Raw genomic sequence first — 20,000 nt, forward strand, 5'->3', positions numbered from 1 at the left:
TCTCTCTCTCTCTTCTCTCTCTCTCTGTCTCTCTCTGTCTCTCTCTCTCTCTCTCTCTCTCTCTCTCTCTCTCTCTCTCCTCTCTCTCTCTCTCTCTCTCTCCCTCTCTCTTTCTCTCTCTCTCTCTCTCTGTCTCTCTCTGTCTCTCTCTCTCTCTCTCTCTCTCTCTCTCTCTCTCTCTCTCTCTCTCTCTCTCTCTCTCTCTCTCTCTCTCTCTCTCTCCCTCTCTCTCCCTCTCTCTCTCTCTCTCACTCTCTCTCTCTCAGTACACACTGTATACCTTTGTTAGTATGCCGGACCGTCCTATAGCACTAATTAACAAATTTACTCTGTGGCCTGGAGTTGGTGATATCCTGTTCCCTCCTCTCTTCTCCCACCTTCTCTCCTCTTATCTCCTCCCCTCCTCTCTTCCTCTCCTTGTGTGATGGTCTACTGCACTACCTGTTGGTTTTGAAGCATTAACATTATAGCACCCTCAGGCTCTCTTCACTTCCTGTCGAGATGAATCTGCATTACAATACAATATGTTCATATCATTACAATGCCAGGCACATCACTTAATGTAGTATCAATCCACAGCTATAGTACGGCACAGCCCGCAGCTAGGTGGCTAGGTGCTCCAAGACATAGCAAATAGGACCCAGTATGTGATTCTATTACAACACATTAGCTGACTTCATCATAACTAGTGTTTCACCAATGCGTGTATGTGTCTCTGTATGCATGAAAGTCTTGATACACCTCTAACCTCTCCATCTGAGGAGATGGAGATGGAGATAGAGAGCCCCCATGGTATTTCGGCTGTTAAAAGAAATCCAGGGCATGCTTTATATTTAACAGGTAATTTACCTTCCTAATTACAGGGCGGTTTAAACAGATTACATTAAGTTGACCTTTGATAATATGAAACGCATGTCCCAAAACTCATTCCCGTTCCACTCTCACAGAGAGTCCATAGAAAAAGCAATCCACTTGGGATAGTATTGTTGTGGTCTTGTTGTAGTATTTCTGTAGTAATGTTGTAGTATTGTGGGTGTTTTCTCTTCACCAGCCGTTAATGAAACGAACCACATATTGATGCTATGCCATTGGCTCTCCCTCCAGCCCTTCATCACTACAAGTGGTTTGTTCTTATTCATGCACTCTATTGAGTGAACAATCTGAAGTTCTAAGAACGGTGTGTACCTGCCATCTCTCCCTGTCTCCCTTTGCGCCAGCCTGCACTGTGGGAAGTATCGATTTGGTGGCTGGAAAATAACAAATTAGCGAGGGAGAGAGGGAGTTTAAACAGTCTTTTAAAGTGAACAAAGGCACAGAAAGGAGCCCTGAAAACAAATATCAACAAGGCAAGGTTTAATCCTTTAATTAAATGAGTTGTGTTTTCTCTATTTATTTATCTATTCATTTTTCTCAATGATTTTTATGCTGGTAGCAGGTTTTGGAGGTTGCTAGGTAACTGGTACAGGAAGAACTATTTGTTCCTGGTTGATGTGTTGTCTGGCAGTGAGTACGCACTTTGAGGACACACACACACCAATAGACACATGCACATATGCACACACACACATTGACAGGCAGGGAAGGAGGGGGGTCTGAAGGAGCCACTGTGCCCATAGCAGGGTCACTGTTCTCAGACCCTTGCTGGTCCCCAAACAGTCTCAGCTGGAGCCCCAGGGTCATTAGAAGATGAGGAGGTTGACCTCCAAGACCCCAGCGTGGTGCAATGTGTGTGTGTCTGTGTCTGCACAGTGTCTGTGTCTGTGTCTCTCTGTCTGTCTGTACATGAGAGAGTCAGCCCCAGCCCTCTGTCCTTGGCCTATCAGACTTCTGTCTGATTGGGTGTGCACAGGTTTCATGCTTAGGGAGTTGTCTGTCAACAACCATGCGGAGAGAGGGAGAGAGAGGGAGAGAGATGAGATGGAGAAAAAAGGATGAAAGGAGCCAGTATCCCCTGGGACCTCCTCCCTCATTCCGGTGTTCCGGTGTAGTTATCTCTCTCTCTATCTGCCCTATTAAGCATCACACAGACACACACACACACACACACACACACACACACACACACACACACACACACACACACACACACACACACACACACACACACACACACACACACACACACACACACACACACACACACATACACACACACATACACACACACACACACACACACACACACACACACACACCTGTTGACACCTTCAGTCCTTAGGCACTCTCTCTGTCTGTACTGCCTCCCTGCTCCTGCAGCTCTCTACCTGAAATATAATAAATATGGTGTCCCAAATGGCACTCTATTCCCTCTATAGTGCCCTATGGCATCCTGGCCAAAAGTAGTGCACTAAATAGGGAATAGGGTGCCATGGGGATGCAGTCTAAGACCTGGTGTTCCTACCTAGATGGAGTTTGTTAGCTACTAAAGATATGACTATATGATCCGAAATGAGATCCGATCCCCTATGAAGTGCACTACTTTTGACCAGGGCCCATAGAGAATAAGGTGCCATTTAGGACACGGATGACGTGACTCACTAAACACTGCGTGAAAAACGTTCAAATGTTTTTGGTCAAAAACCAAAACCATTGTTCATATCCATTAAGCCAGGGTTCCCCAAACGAGGTCGTGTAGAGCTAGGGGGGGGAACGAAATATGCACCCAAGGGGGCAGGACTATGTTTGGGAAACCCTTCATTAAGTAACTGGAGTCAATCATGACAGAACCATGACTGCTTCTGCCACTTCTGGGCCAGGCTTGGGCTGACGACAGCTGTCAGTGACGGGGGTCTGAGCCTGAGCAGTGGTGGCAGCAGCAGCAGCAGTGGAGGTGGCAGACGTGTGTGGGTGCATAACGTAGCGTGCAGCGGAGGCCTGTTGATGTCATTACTGTCACTGTTGGTGTTAGAGTTGTGACAGGCCTCTCTCAGCATCCCAAATGACTCCCTATTCCCTGTGTAGTTTACTGGCTCAGGTCAAAAGTAGTGCACTATATAGGCAAAAGGGTGCCAATTCGGAGGCAGCCTCTTTCAGTCCGTGACCTCTAAGGACAGCCACCATGACAGGGGTGGGGGGATGAGGGGAGGACGGTCATGTCACTTTGATTCATACTAGCTCTGGCTGGGTGGGTTTGCAAAGTCTCAGCGGTCATTATCCTTTCTAAATGTAATTTAAGTGTGAAGTGATGGTGGTGCTAATGGTGATGGCTGTCCTTCTGCTTCACCCTGCTACTGAGTGGAGCAGACACAAACTTGGAGCAGAAAGTTTTAGCAAAGTCTTCCTTGACCTATATCGGTATCTTACTCACACAGTTGCATCGTGACTAATTGGGTAGGCGAAAATGACCTTCTGATGAATCCGTTTTCAAAGCTACTCTGTGTCTATTTTAGCCTGATCCCAGATCTAGTTGTTTTGTCTTGCCAACTCCTGTGGTTGTTGTCATTGATGAAAACCATAGGAGTTGGAAAGATGGCATGAACAGATCAGGACAAAACAGACCTGGGACCAAGCTACATTACATGGCCAAAAGTATATGGACACCTCCCTACTCGTCAATCTTTTTCCAAAATCATGTGCATTAATATGGAGTTGGATCCCCCTTTGTTGCTATAACAGCCTCCACGCTTCTGGGACGGCTTTCCACTTGATGTTGAACATTTCTGCAGGGACTTGCTTCCATTCAGCCACAAGAGTATTAGTGAAGTCGGGGACTGATGTTGGACGATTAGGCCTGGCTCACAGTCAGCGTTCTAATTCATCCCAAAGGTGTTTGATGGGGTTGAGGTCAGGGCTCTGTGCAGGCCAGTCAAGTTCTTCCACACCGATTTCGACCATCCATTTCTGTATGGACCTCGCTTTGTGCACAGGGGCATTGTCATGCTGAAACAGGGAAGGGCCTTCCGCCAACTGTGGCCACAAAGTTGGAAGCACAGAATCATCTAGAATGTCATTGTAGGCTGTAGCGTTACACCGTTAAAAACAGCCCCAGACCATTATTCCTCCTCCACCAAAGTTTACAGTTTGCACTATGCTTTCTGGATGGTAGTGTTCTCCTGGCATCCGCCAAACCCAGTTTCATCTGTCGTACTGCCAGATGGTGATGTGGGATTCATCACTCCAGAGAACACGTTTCCACTGCTCCAGAGTCCAATGGCGGTGAGCTTTACACCACTCCAACCGACGCTTGACATTGCGCACGGTGATCTTAGGTATGTGTGCGTCACCTCGGCCATGGAAAACCATTTCATGAAGCTCCCGACGAACAGTTCTTGTGCTGACGTTACTTCCAGAAACAGTTTAGAACTCAGTAATGAGTGTTGCAACCGCGGACAGACAATTCTTACATGCTACACGCTTCAGCACTCGGCGGTCCCGTTCTGTGAGCTTGTGTGGCCTATCACTTCGCATGAGCCGTTGTTGCTCCTAGACGTTTCCACTTCACAATACAGCACTTACAGGTGACTGGGACAGCTCTAGCAGGGCAGAAATTTGACGAACTGACTGAAAGGTGGCATCCTATGACAGTGTCACGTTGAATGTCACAGCTCTTCAGTAAAGCCATTCTACTGCCAATGTTTTGTCTATGGAGATTGCATGTCTGTGTGCTCAATTTTATACACCTGTCATCAACGGGTGTGGCTGAAATAGCCGAATCGACTCATGTACTTTTGGCCATGTAGTGTAGATCTACAGTCAGTGTCCAGATTTGAGTGTATGTCTGTTTGTCTCCCTACAGTATCTCCTGTTTCGTGATGTGTCTGATGTTCTCTCTGTCACCGCTCTTCTCTTCCAGTCTATCCGTGAGGTGACAGGCTATGTGCTGGTGGCTCTGAACCAGTTTGACTACCTGCCGCTGGAGAATCTGAGGATCATCAGAGGAACTAAGATGTATGAAGACCGCTACGCTCTGGCGATCTTCCTCAACTACCGCAGAGATGGGAACTTTGGCCTGCGCCAGCTGGGACTGAAGAACCTCACAGGTATGTGTGCATGGTCTGAGATGGCTATCCTGTAGGCTATCTGTCTCTGTGTGTCCTCTGTCTGACGCTCTGAGATCTCTCTCTCCCTCCCCTCTTCTTTATGTGTTCTCTCCATTTATGTATCAGTTTGCCAACCAATTGAACATTGCTTAAAGTAGAGTTAAAATAAATCACCAGCGTTCCAGGCCTGCTGCACATATATTGTATTTCCAACGTTGTCTTCACATCTGTGTTTCAAACTGTAACAGTCAGACACTCTCCTTTGTTCTAGACGTAGTTTGTTGTGGTTGACTGCAAATGTTTGTGTTGTCTCTGGACGTGTGGAGCCATACAAGGACAGTTTACAGTACACATAACCATGGGTCGATAGAACTTTATACATTTTTACTCAATTTCCTCTTTTCAGACAGTACATACTGTACTGTTACTCAGCCTAACTTCAGTGAAATCCTGACAGTCACTGACTGTGTGTAAAGTCAGAAGCTCTGCTAGAAAATGACTACAATGAATTAAGTACTAAATGAATGTCTGTAACGTGTGAACCAAATGTTAGCGTCAGTTTAATGAGAATAAAACCGAGTTGTTTTGATCTTTTCAAATCAATTGTGTCTGTCTAGATGTAAAGCTAATGGGTTTTTACTGTTCTGCTATACTGACAGATTTGAATTAAAATCTCTTCACACTTATAGAGAGAGGAAGACGTGGTTGACCTAACTCAGCTATAGACCTGTGCTTTCTGCTACTCTTTGTCAGTTTATTTCTCTGAAATATTTTCATTTGGCTGAAATGCAATAACATCTTAACCCCTTAACTCGTGGGATTTGGCCTATACGGATCGGGCTAAATTTAAATGTTTCTTACAGAAGAAATATGGAAAACATAGGAATAACCATGATAGCAATTTAAAGGGAATAGTTTGGACATTTTGGGAAAATGATTGGACTAAAGGTGAGGACACAACAGTTGACCTGACACATTATACTGTTGATTTGATGTGCATTTTACATTTACTGTACTTTTTACCATATTTGTTGATAACTAAATCTGAAAATTATCTAGATAACATGATAAAAATATTATTGGAAAATTTGGGGTAGGTGCAACATAAAACAAAACAATGACAAGGGTTTGAGTGAGAGGACTAACTGTTGTTTCCACATGGCCACACACCTCTCCAATGTGTGCACAGTTCCTAAGTAATTTCATTGCCCTTTTATGACTCAAAGAAGTATTCAACTAGAAGGTCATTTTTTGCGCTCTCCTAGTTGAGGAACCAGAGAAAGAACACTTGTAGTTGTTTTGTGTGGTACACAGCCCCTGCCTTTACACAATTACTGTTGTTGTTTACGCAATCCAAAAACGATCCATGATAAATCGCAATATGTGTCAGGCGGTCATATTTTGAAAACTTATTCTATTGTCAACATGACCAGCTAAGTGCTAAAATATAATCTTACAGTGTTAGGCTTTCACAAGGCAATTCAGAGAAGCAGATGGTCATTTTGGTGCACATAGAATGGAGTCATGAGTTGGGCTGTGGCATGCAAAAGACTGCTGGTCTCACGGTAAATGACCGTTAATTAACATGAACACATTTAGCATCTCCAGGCATCCACACATATAAGCACATACAAGCTGCTAATGCATGCCTTGGAACAACTACATTTTAAAAAGTCAAATAAATCATTTTAATATAAACCATTACAATAAATCCATTATATTTTTTAGGCAGGTATAAAGAAACATTGTGATATAAAGAAAATGTATTTCATAAGACCAGAATATGAGTTGGCATACTGTATGTTATCTGGCTATGCGCCATGCAATGTAGGCTTGTTCATTTAGAAAACAAGATATGTGTACTGTGCATTCGGAAAGTATTCCGACCCTTTCACTTTTTCCACATTTTGTTACGTTACAGGCTTGTTCTGAAAGGGATTAAATTAAAGCTTTTCCTCAGCAATCTACACACAATACCCCATAAAGTCAAAGCAATAACAGGTTTTTTGAAATGTGAGCAAATGTATTTAAAAAATAAAACAGAAATACCTTATTTATGTAAGTATTCAGACCCTTTGCTATGATACTCAAAATTGAGCTCAGGTGCATCCTTGAGATGCTTCTACAACGTGATTGGAGTCCACTGGTGGTAAATTCAATTAATTGGACATGATTGGGAAGGCAAACACCTGTTTATATAAGCTCCCACAGTTGATAGAGCAAAAACTAAAACCATGAGGATGAAGGAATTGTCTGTAGAGCTCCAAGACAGAATTGAGTTGAGGCACAGATCTGGGGAAGGGTAACAAAATACAGCATTGAAGGTCCCCCATCATTCTTAAATGGAAGAAGTTTGGAACCACCAAGACTTCCTAGAGCTGGCCACCCGGCCAAACTGAGCAATCGGGGGAGAAGGGGCTTCATCAGGTAGGTGACCAAGAACCTGATGGTTGCTCTGAAAGAACTCTAGAGTTCCTCTGTGGAGATGGGAGAACCTTCCAGAATGACAACCATCTCTGCAGCACTCCACCAATCAGGCCCTTATGGTAGAGTGGCCAGATGGATGCCACTCCTCAGTAAAGGGCACATGGCAGCCTGTTTTGTCAAAAGACACCTAAAGATTCTCAGAACATGAGAAACAAGATTCTCTGCTCTGGTGAAACCAAGGTTGAACTCTTTGGCCTGAATGCCAAGCGTAACCTGGCACCATCCCTACGGTGAAGCACGGTGGGGGTAGCATCATACTGTGGAGATGTATTTCAGTGGCAGGGACTGGGATACTAAGTCAGGATCGAGAGAAAGATGAACGGAGAAAAGTACAGAGAGATCCTTGATGAAAACCTGCTCCAGAGCGATCAGGACCTCAGACTGGGGTGGAGATTCACCTTCCAACAAGACAAGAACCCAAAGCACACAGCCAAGATAATGCAGGAGTGGCTTTGGGACAAGTCTCTGAATGTCCTTGAGTGGCCACGCCAGAGCCCAGACTTGAACCCGATCGAACATCTCTGGAGAGACCTGAAAATGTCTGTGCACTGACGCTCCCTATCCATCCTGACAGAGCTTGAGAGGATCTGCAGAGAAGAAAGGGAGAAACTCCCCAAATACAGGTGTGCAAAGCTTGTAGCGTCATACCCACGAAGACTTGAGGCTGTAATCACTGCCAAAGGTGCTTCAACAAAGTACTGAGTAAAGGGTCTGAATAGTTCATGTAAATGTCATATTTCTGTTTTTACATTTGCAAAAAATGTATAAAAAACAGTTTCTGCTTTGTCATTTAATACATTTTAGAATAAAGCTGTAATGTAACAAAATGTGGAAAATGTCAAGAGGTCTGAATACTTTCCAAATGCACTGTATGTCCCATGCCATTTTTTATAGTATATGATTTTATAGTAAGAAGAATATAATTTAACATAGCGGAATAAAATAGTAAGGACATTTTTCCCAGTCCAGAGCGAATGCGAGCATATATGAAGTTGCTATGTTGAGCATAAAGTGATCATTTGAAACTGGTCATATACGCTAGATTTAGAGTTATTTGGCAACTTTTGTTGTGAATGAGACAAACCATAGAATGTCTTAGAAAGCAAACATATATGGGCTACATGATGAGACTATAGGCTATTGCACATGCTTTTCTCTCATCAACTGATCGTATTTTCAATTTAATCTTGTCTATGTTAAATTATTTTTGATTTAGAATGGCCCATTATCAAATGGGCAGGAACAGGGGCAGAGGAAAAAAGACATGTCATCCATCTAATAGCTGATGGAAGCCACTTTTCAGCTGGGTTGTTTTTCTCACTCATGCGGGTACTGTAAGCTACTCTGATTATTTCACTCCACAGATCAACCACTGTGTGAGAGCATGCAGCCTCTCCCTGTTCTCTCTCTCTGTTCTTGCCAGTGTTTCATTTGGGAAATCAAGTGAAATCTGTTGAACATGAACATGTTTTCACAACCAACCATATTTCATGAAAGTGTTGACAGCCCCTCTCTGTACGCATGAGAAAGGAATGAAGGAGGGGAGGAGATGGAAATGCATGATGGTGAGATATTCTGTAGCTAAAGGTAATGTGTCAACCTATTAATTATGAAAATATAAATAATGCTGTATCACATACTGTTTTGATGATAAGGGTTTGATGTGATTTTTGAATTATTTTGCATTGACATCAGAATGGATAGAGGGACAATACAGCCCTGAGTACCAGGCTGTTAGGACCTGATGGAGGGACAATACAGCCCTGAGTACCAGGCTGTTAGGACCTGATGGAGGGACAATACAGCCCTGAGTACCAGACTGTTAGGACCTGATGGAGGGACAATACAGCCCTGAGTACCAGACTGTTAGGACCTGATGGAGGGACAATACAGCCCTGAGTATCAGACTGTTAGGACCTGATGGAGGGACAATACAGCCCTGAGTACCAGGCTGTAAGGATCTGATGGAGGGACAATACAGCCCTGAGTACCAGGCCGTTAATGACCTGATGATCTTTCGGGAGTTGGGTACTACCAATGCATGTCCAGAGTGCATAAGAGGAGATTACTATGACAAAATGGTCAAATGTGCAAAAATTGCCCAAGTAGCGGGAGGGATGAGGGCAGCTTCTTGTCGCTCTTGGTGCTCAAGTTCAAAATCCATACAGAGCTGTGAAGCGGAGACCCTGATCTCTGATGTCATATATACTATGGCATGTTGCTTACAGCCACTGTGTTCCAATTTAGGAGATTATCAGTGATCTTTCTGAATGGTGATTGACTGATTGGCACCTGACCTGTTCTTGGGAAGCTGTATGTGTAATATTTATGTCTAGTTTTAGCACCAGTATCCACTGAGGTCTAACCAGACTAGCCTGGTCCCAGATCTATTTGGTCGGCCATATGAGTCTGCAAGACAGCACAAACAGATCTGGGACCAGGCTTGCCAAGCCCCCAGCAGAATCTGATAATGATAACCACGTGCTGGTTTTGCATGGAACAGAATGAAAAGGTGTAAGTACAGACACAGACACTTTAGCCTTTTACTTCATCATGGCTGTCCCCATAGGAGAACCCTTTGAAGAACCCTTTTGTTTTCAGGGAGAACCCTTTTGGTTCCAGGTAGAACCCTATTGGGTTCCATGTAGAACCCTTTCCACAGAGGGTTCTACATGGAATCCAAAATAGTTCTACCTGGAACAAAAAAGGGTTCTCCTATGGGGACAGCCGAAGAACCCTTTTGGAACCATTGTTTTAAAGTGTAGCCTGTTTTTAACCTGTAAGCTACGTCTGTATACGTACACACTACTTTAACATTGTTCATTTCCCTGCATTTACTCTGCAGTACTCTGCAGTCGTACATACCCTGTTTGTTTTTGTGTGAATTCATACTGTGTTCTCTGTACCTGCGTACCAGTTCCTGAGTTATGTTTATTGAGTGCATTGCAATTATGTTGTAATTATATCCACGTTATGTTGCTCCTGTGTAACTGTCCAGTGAAAATCTCACTTTTAAAAATGTATATTCTGTTTTGGACTCCCTATCATTACCGTACCGAAGACTGGGGCTTCATTACAAATGTCACCCCATTCCCTATTTAGTGCACTACTTTTGACCAGCACCCTATGGACCCTGGGGTACTAGGCAATAGGGTGCTATTTGGGAGGAATATTTGATATTTTACATAGGTTTTTCCTAATTGAGATGAAATCTATTTTTCAAGAGAGACCTGGTCTATAAACACAAAACACCTGTTTGATGAACACAGAACAAGAATATTAATTGTCTGATCCTTCTCAGAGGAGATATACATAGGTACGACTGGCTACCTAGGATATGTAATAAGTTGTGTTCTCCACCCTCCCCATTCTCTCACGATTTGTATTACTGTTGTTTAGCATACCCCCTCATTCTCTCATCCTCTAAAAGAACTTGTGAATAAGGAAAGTGTAGTTCTCTCTCTCTCTCTCTCTCTCTCTCTCTCTCTCTCTCTCTCTCTCTCTCTCTCTCTCTCTCTCACTCTCTCTCGCTCTCTCTCTCCTTCTCTCTCTCTCTCTCTCCTCTCTCTCTCGCTCTCTCTCTCTCTCTCTCGCTTTCTCTCTCTCGCTTTCTCTCTCTCTGTCTTCCCCCTCCATCTCTCTCTCTCTCTCTCTCTCGCTCTCCTCACTCTCTCTCTCTCTCTCTCTCTCTCTCTCTCTCTCTCCTCTCTCTCTCTCTCTCTCTCTCTCTCTCTCTGTCTCTCTCTCTCTCTCTCTCTCTCTCTCTCTGTCTCTCTCCCTCTCTCTCTCCCTCTATCTCTCTCTCTGGTGGGTGACCCTTTACCTTTTAGAAGTGATGGCAGCAGTAGCTCTTTAAGATGCTATGTTCATAAACGAAGGACATGAATAACAGGCTTTGGCCAGACACCAGGGTTACATCCCAAATGGCACCTTATTGACTATGAAGTGCATTACTTTCGACCAGAGCGCTATGGGCCTTGGTCAAATGTCATGCACTATAGAGAGAATAGGGTGCCATTTGGGACACACCCAGATCTGTCAGGAGCCCTTTAGGGCAGTAGTGGTGCGTGAGTACAATCACCAAGCCAGAAAGAAATACATATTACAACCGACTGTGATAATTGCCTTGTTTGCTCTATAACCTGTTAGTTCATATGCCTTGCCACCATTGTATATAGACCTAAAGGCAGAGATAATAAGAAGACACAGTGGTAGAATAAATTCAACCACACCTTTATTTCATCACATAACCGGAGCACAACATCTGTCCGGTGAATTCCACAAAACATATTGCATGTAACAAACAGTTACTTGACCTACAGCACGGTCAAACAAGTTAATGTTTCCGACATTTAATGGACTACTAAACAAGTTCATTTAAAACCACGGATAGTTAACGCAAGTCGCAAAGAAACAGGAGCTACATCTACTATTCCAGGACCATTTCAACATCATCTAATCACCTACGTTTAGTCTAATACAGTGACAACTAAAATATACCAAAAACAATTTAGTCCAATCAACATAAGCTGAATATAATGTGGCTGTCCATGGTTCTGATTTGTGACCAGATTCAGGAAACTAGGTCGCAAGTCACGACTTCACAGGAGAGCAGTTTGAATGTAAAACATACAGGTAGTGTGATAGGGAGAGTAATGTTCAGTGAGCAGTTTGAACGTAAAACATACAGGTAGTGTGATAGGGAGAGTAATGTTCAGTGAGCAGTTTGAACGTAAACATACAGGTAGTGTGATAGGGAGAGTAATGTTCAGTGAGCAGTTTGAATGTAAAACATACAGGTAGTGTGATAGGGAGAGTAATGTTCAGTGAGCAGTTTGAATGTAAAACATACAGGTAGTGTGATAGGGAGAGTAATGTTCAGTGAGCAGTTTGAACGTAAAACATACAGGTAGTGTGATAGGGAGAGTAATGTTCAGTGAGCAGTTTGAACGTAAAACATACAGGTAGTGTGATAGGGAGAGTAATGTTCAGTGAGCAGTTTGAACGTAAAACATACAGGTAGTGTGATAGGGAGAGTAATGTTCAGTGAGCAGTTTGAACGTAAAACATACAGGTAGTGTGATAGGGAGAGTAATGTTCAGTGAGCAGTTTGAACGTAAAACATACAGGTAGTGTGATAGGGAGAGTAATGTTCAGTGAGCAGTTTGAACGTAAAACATACAGGTAGTGTGATAGGGAGAGTAATGTTCAGTGAGCAGTTTGAACGTAAAACATACAGGTAGTGTGATAGGGAGAGTAATGTTCAGTGAGCAGTTTGAACGTAAAACATACAGGTAGTGTGATAGGGAGAGTAATGTTCAGTGAGCAGTTTGAACGTAAAACATACAGGTAGTGTGATAGGGAGAGTAATGTTCAGTGAGCAGTTTGAACGTAAAACATACAGGTAGTGTGATAGGGAGAGTAATGTTCAGTGAGCAGTTTGAACGTAAAACATACAGGTAATGTGATAGGGAGAGTAATGTTCAGTGAGCAGTTTGAACGTAAAACATACAGGTAGTGTGATAGGGAGAGTAATGTTCAGTGAGCAGTTTGAACGTAAAACATACAGGTAGTGTGATAGGGAGAGTAATGTTCAGTGAGCAGTTTGAACGTAAAACATACAGGTAGTGTGATAGGGAGAGTAATGTTCAGTGAGCAGTTTGAACGTAAAACATACAGGTAGTGTGATAGGGAGAGTAATGTTCAGTGAGCAGTTTGAACGTAAACATACAGGTAGTGTGATAGGGAGAGTAATGTTCAGTGAGCAGTTTGAACGTAAAACATACAGGTAGTGTGATAGGGAGAGTAATGTTCAGTGAGCAGTTTGAACGTAAAACATACAGGTAGTGTGACAGGGAGAGTAATGTTCAGTGAGCTGTTCTCTCTCTCTTAGATGTCTGGAAGTAGCTGGCAAGTTAGTGCAGAAAGCACGGATCAACCCTTAAGGAGATGGGTGGGGCTAAGGCTTAAGAGGGTGTGAACAATGCTGAATGGGTGTAGACAAAGGGCTCTCCAATAGTAGTACCAAAACATTGAAAGACGGTTTTCTCCAAATTGAGTTTACAAGTTGATCAACTTTCAAAGCAGAGTTCCTTTCCCATTGTTTCCTCAAATACAGTGTATAATACCATTTTGTAGCTCTGAGTCTCTACTTTTATCCCATGTAAAAAAGACTGAATCCAGGTGGTGAGTCACATTTGTGTGTATCTGTGCATGTGTCTGTGCATGTGTGTGCGTGTACGTGCGTGTGTGCGTGTGCACGTGCGCGTGCATGTTGACGAAACGGTCTATAACTCTGTCATACAGTACACGTTTTTATTTTTTGTTGTGCTAGGCTACCTGGCTAAAGTGCTTGTTCGCGATCCTAACTTCCTTTCATGGGAAACTTTAGCTAGTTAACATTAGCCTTTTACATTTAGCGACATATTAAACTTCCATCCTCTCAGTCCAGGGGCACAATGTATGAATTTATGGTTGGATCAGATTCATCATTATAATCATTGGTAAATATGGAGAATTAAGTCAAACCACCAATCCAAATCCTTATGTCTAACACGCCACTGCTTTAGGGTAACATAGTAGGTAAGGTACAGTTAACATATAGACCCATATCACTCACTGTGCTGATAGGCAGTGTGTCTGCAGTCTGACTAGCTGGTGTCTGTCTGGTCAGTCATAGAGAGAGAGTGAGAAACAGACAGTGAGAGAGAGAATGGTGTGTCATCACTAAGAGAGACGGAGCGCGCGAGAGAGAAAGTGAGAGAGAGAGGAGGAGAAAGAAAGAGTGAGAGAGGGAAGAGGGGGAGAGAGAAAGGAAAATAAAGAGGGAGGAGAAAGCCAAAAGACAATGGTGGCCAGAGACCACACCATACAGTGCATTTGGAAAGTATTCAGACACCTTGCCTTTTTCCACATTTTGTTACGTTACAGCCTTCTTCTAAACACTTGTTTTTTCCTCAGCAATCTACACACAATACCCCGAAATGACAAAGCAAAAACAGGCTTTTAGAAATGTTTGTTAATTTATTAAAAATAAAAAACAGAAATACATTATTTACATAAGTTTTCAGACCCTTTGTTATGAGACTCGAAATTGCACTCAGGTGCATCCCGTTGCCAGTGATCATCCTTGAGATGTTTCTACAACTTGATTGGAGTCCACCTGTGGTAAAGTCGATTGATTGGACATGATTTGGAAAGGCACACACCTGTCTTTATAAGGTCCCACAGTTGACAGTGCATGTCAGAGCAAAAACCAAGCCATGAGGTCAAAGGAATTGTCCAAAGAGCTCCGAGACATGATTGTGTCATGGGACAGATCTGGGAAGGGAACCAAAAAATATCTGCAGTATTGAGGGTCCCCAAGAACACAGTGGCCTCCATCATTCTTAAATGGAAGAAATTTGGAACCACAAAGACTCTACCTAGAGCTGGCTGCCCGGCCAAACTGAGCAATCGGGGGAGAAGGGCCTTGGTCAGGCAGGTGACCAAGAACCCGATGGTCACTTTGACAGAGCTCTAGAGTTCCTCTGTGGAGATGGGAGAACCTTTATTAGTAACTCATTTTAGACATAGTGTTGCTGCTATCGTCTCTTATGACCGAAAAGAGCTTCTGAACACATTTGAGGCAAGGCCCAAATCCCTGTCAACCACATGAAGAAAAGACTGAGAAAAAGGAGGAGGAGTGTGGTGTGCCTCGTAAGAATTGCTGACGAGTGTGTAAACCACCACTACCCTCCGTGTTATTTGCCAACATGCAATCATTGGAAAACAATCTGGAAGGTCTACGATTAAGACTATCCTACCAATGGTACATTAAAAACTGTACTATCTTCTGTTTCACTGAGACATGGCTAAACGACGACACGGATAATGTAGAGCTGGCTGGCTACTCCGTGCATCGGCAGGACAGAGCAGCTACGTCTGGTAAGACGAGGGGCGGGGGTATGTGTCTATTTATCAAAAACTGCTGGTGCACGATGTCTAATATTAAAAAAGTTTTGAGGTATTGCTCGCCTGAGGTAGAATAACTCATGATAGCAGTAGACCACACTGTCTACAAAGATAGTTCTCATCTATATTATTAGTAGCCGTCTATTTACCACTACAAACTGATGCTGGCACTAAGACTGCACTCAACAAGCTGTATAAGGCCATAAGCAAACAAGAAAATGATCATCTAGAAGAGGCGATCCTAGTGTCTGGAGACTTTAATGCAGGCAAACTTAAAACCATTTTACCTCATTTCTACCAGCATGTCACATGTGCAACCAGTGGAAAAAAACTCTTGACCACCTTTACTCCACACACAGAGACACATACAAGGCTCTCCCTCGCCCTCCATTTGGCAAATCTGACCATAATTCTATCCTCCTGGTTCCTGCGTACATGAAAAAATTAAGCAGTAAGTACCAGTGACTCGCTCAATACGGAAGTGGTCAGATGACGCTGATGCTACGCTACAGGACTGTTTTGCTAGCACAGGCTGGAATATGTTCCGGGACTCATCCAATGCTAATGAGGAGTATACCACCCCAGTCACCGGCTTCATCAATAAGTGCATAGACGACGTCCCCACAGTGACCTTACGTGCATATCCCAACCAGAAGCCATGGATTACATGCAACATCCGTACCAAACTAAAAGCTAGAGCTGCCACTTACAAGGAGTGGGACACTAATCCGGACGTTTATAAGAAATCCCACTATGCCCTCAGACGAACCATCAAACTTACAAAGCATCAATACAGGACTAAGATTGAATCCTACTACACCGGCTCTGATGGATTACAGGCAAGATCCACACCGAGCTAAAAGCTAGAGCTGCTGCTTTCAAGGAGCAGGACACTAATCCGGATGCTTATAAGAAATCCCACTATGCCCTCAGACGAACCATCAAACTGGCAAAGTGTCAATACAGGACTAAGATTGAATCCTACTACACCGGCTCTGACGCTAGTCGGATGTGGCAGGACTTGAAAACTATTACAGACTACAAAGGGAAAACCAGCCGTGAGCGGCCCAGTGACGCGAGCCTACCAGATGAGCTAAATGCCTTTTATGCTTCGAGGCAAGCAACACTGAAGCATGCATGATCGCACCAGCTGTTCTGGACGACTGTGTGATCACTCTCTCCATAGCCATGTGAGCAAGACCTTTAAACAGGTAAACATTTACTAAGCTGCGGGGCCAGACGGATTATCCGGACGTACTCAAAACATGCGCGGACCAACTGGCAAGTGTCTTCACTGACATGTTCAACCTCTCCCTGACTGAATCTGTAACCTACATGTTTCAAGCAGACCACCATAGTCCCTGTGCCCAAGAAAGCGAAGGTAACCTGCCTAAATGATTACCGCCCCGTAGCACTCATGTCGGTAGCCATGAAGTTCTTTGAAAGGCTGGTCATGGCTCACATCAACATCATCCTCCTGAATAACTTAGACCCACTCCAATTCGCATACCGCCCAAGCAGATCAACAGATGATGCAATCTCAATCACACTCCACACTGCCCTTTCCCACCTGGACAAAAGGAACACCTACAGTGGGGAGAACAAGTATTTGATACACTGCCGATTTTGCAGGTTTTCCTACTTACAAAGCATGTAGAGGTCTGTAATGTTTTATCATATGTACACTTCAACTGTGAGAGACGGAATCTGAAAGAAAAATCATGAAAATCGCATTGTATAATTTTTAAGTAATTAATTAGCATTTTATTGCATGACATAAGTATTTGATCACCTACCAACCAGTAAGAATTCCAGCTCTCACAGACCTGTTAGTTTTTCTTTAAGAAGCCCTCCTGTTCTCCACTCATTACCTGTATTAACTGCACCTGTTTGAACTCATTACCTGTATAAAAGACACCTGTCCACACACTCAATCAAACAGACTCCAACCTCTCCACAATGGCCAAGACCAGAGAGCTGTGTAAGGACATCAGGGATAAAATTGTAGACCTGCACAAGGCTGGGATGGGCTACAGGACAATAGGCAAGCAGCTTGGTGAGAAGGCAACAACTGTTGGCGCAATTATTAGAAAATGGAAGAAGTTCAAGATGACGGTCAATCACCCTCGGTCTGGGGCTCCATGCAAGATCTCACCTCGTGGGGCATCAATGATCATGAGGAAGGTGAGGGATCAGCCCAGAACTACACGGCAGGACCTGGTCAATGACCTGAAGAGAGCTGGGACCACAGTCTCAAAGAAAACCATGAGTAACATACTACGCCATCATGGATTAAAATCCTGCAGCTCAGGCAAGGTCTCCCTGCTCAAGCCAGTGCATGTCCAGCCCCGTCTGAAGTTTGCCAATGACCATCTGGATGATCCAGAGGAGGAATGGGAGAAGGTCATGTGGTCTGATGAGACAAAAATAGAGCTTTTTGGTCTAAACTCCACTCGCCGTGTTGGAGGAAGAAGAAGGATGAGTACAACTCCAAGAACACCATCCCAACCGTGAAGCATGGAGGGGGAAACATCATTCTTTGGGGATGCTTTTCTGCAAAGGGGACAGGACGACTGCACCGTATTGAGGGGAGGATGGATGGGGCCATGTATCGTGAGATCTTGGCCAACAACCTCCTTCCCTCAGTAAGAGCATTGAAGATGGGTCGTGGCTGGGTCAATGACCCGAAACACACAGCCAGGTCAACTAAGGAGTGGCTCCGTAAGAAGCATCTCAAGGTCCTGGAGTTGCCTAGCCAGTCTCCAGACCTCAACCCAATAGAAAATCTTTGGAGGCAGCTGAAAGTCCGTATTGCCCAGCGACAGCCCCGAAACCTGAAGGATGAAGGATATGGAGAAGGTCTGTATGGAGGAGTGGGCCAAAATCCCTGCTGCAGTGTGTGCAAACCTGGTCAAGAACTACAGGAAATGTATGATCTCTGTAATTTCTGTACCAAATATTAAGTTCTGCTTTTCTGATGTATCAAATACTTATGTCATGCAATAAAATGCAAATGAATTACTTAAAAATCATACAATGTGATTTTCTGGATTTTTATTTTAGATTCCGTCTCTCACAGTTGAAGTGTACCTATAATAACAATTACAGACCTCTACATGCTTTGTAAGGAGAAAAACCTGCAAAATCGGCAGTGTATCAAATACTTGTTCTCCCCACTGTATGTGAGAAAGCTGTTCATTGACTACAGCTCAGCGTTCAACACCATAGTATCCACAAAGCTCATCACTAAGCTAAGGACCTGGGACTAAACACCTCGCTCTGCAACTGGATCCAAGACTTCCTGACGGGCCTCCCCCAGGTGGTAAGGGTAGGCAACAATACAACTGCCACCCTCAACTGCCACACTGGAGCACCTCAGGGGTGTGTGCTTAGTCCCCTCCTGTACTCCCGGTTCACGACACGACAGTGGTAGGCCAGATCACCGACAAGGATGTGACAGCCTATAAGGAGGAGGTCAGAGACCTGACAGTGTGGTGCCAGGACAACAACCTCTCCCTCAATGTGAGCAAGACAAACAACGACGGGGCTGAAATGGAGCGGGTCGAGAGTTCCTTGATGTCCACATCACCAACAAACTATCATGGTCCAAACACACCAAGACAGTTGTGAAGAGGGTACGACAGGGGAGACTGAAAAGTACTACAGCTGCACCATAGAGAGCATCCTGACCTGATGCATCACTGCCTGTTATGGCAACTGCTCAGCATTTGACCGTAAGGAGCTACAGAGGGTAGTGTGTATGGCCCAGTATTACACTGGGGCAAAGCTTCCTGCTGTCCAGGACCTAAAGACTAGGCGGTGTCAGAGGAAGCCCCCCAAAAAATTCATAGACTCCTGTTACCCAAGTCATAGACTGTTCTGCCTGCTACCACACGGCAAGCGGTACCGGAGCGCCAAGTCAACAGCTTCCAACCCCACGCCATAAGCCTGCTGAACAATTAATCCATTGGCCACCTGGACTATTTACATTGACCCCCCCACCCCTTTGTTTTTACTCGCTGTTTATTAATTATGCATAGTCACTCTACAAATGGCCTGTACTAACATGTACCCCTGCACATTGACTCGGTACCGCTACCCCCTGTATGCAGCCTTGTTATTGTAATTTTCTTGCGTTACTTTTAGATTTTATTTCATTTTTTTACTTTAGTTTATTTAGTAAATATTTTCTTAACTCTATTTCATGAACTGCATTGTAAGTCAAGGGCTTGTAAGTAAGCATTTTACGGCAAGGTCTACACCTGTATTCAGCGCATGGGACAAATACAATTTGATTTGATTAATTATTTTCTTTGGGAAGGAAAATGTTGGTGAGCAGCTTTCTGTAGTGCCAGAAGAGTCTATCTCAACATTGTGATACTAGGTTGTTCACAGACAATGCTGAGAATCCAGAGGCAGACACAGTGAAAAGAGGCAGAGAAGTGTTTGAAAGTCCCCCTTAGTCAGTGGTGTGGAGAGGAGTAAGAGGGACTTGTGTTGGTGAATCTGAATTTGTTCTTTCTTTACTACTGTCTCTCGGTCTCTTTGTATATATTTTGCCATTATCCTCCAATATTTTTG

At 43.9% G+C, this 20,000-nt stretch overlaps 1 protein-coding gene across 2 annotated transcripts in view; it reads left to right on the forward strand.

The window, feature by feature from the left end:
* The window catches only part of erbb4b (erb-b2 receptor tyrosine kinase 4b), a 518,904-nt gene that overhangs the window by 283,729 nt on the left and 215,175 nt on the right, over positions 1-20,000 (forward strand). For both annotated transcript variants that reach the window (XM_031797546.1, XM_031797551.1), the window contains exon 3: positions 4,793-4,979. In XM_031797546.1, the coding sequence (XP_031653406.1) occupies positions 4,793-4,979 (187 nt within the window). The remainder of the gene's footprint in view (positions 1-4,792; positions 4,980-20,000) is intronic.

Source organism: Oncorhynchus kisutch, linkage group LG2 (assembly GCF_002021735.2).
Source record: "Oncorhynchus kisutch isolate 150728-3 linkage group LG2, Okis_V2, whole genome shotgun sequence".
NCBI classification, from domain to species: domain Eukaryota; kingdom Metazoa; phylum Chordata; class Actinopteri; order Salmoniformes; family Salmonidae; genus Oncorhynchus; species Oncorhynchus kisutch.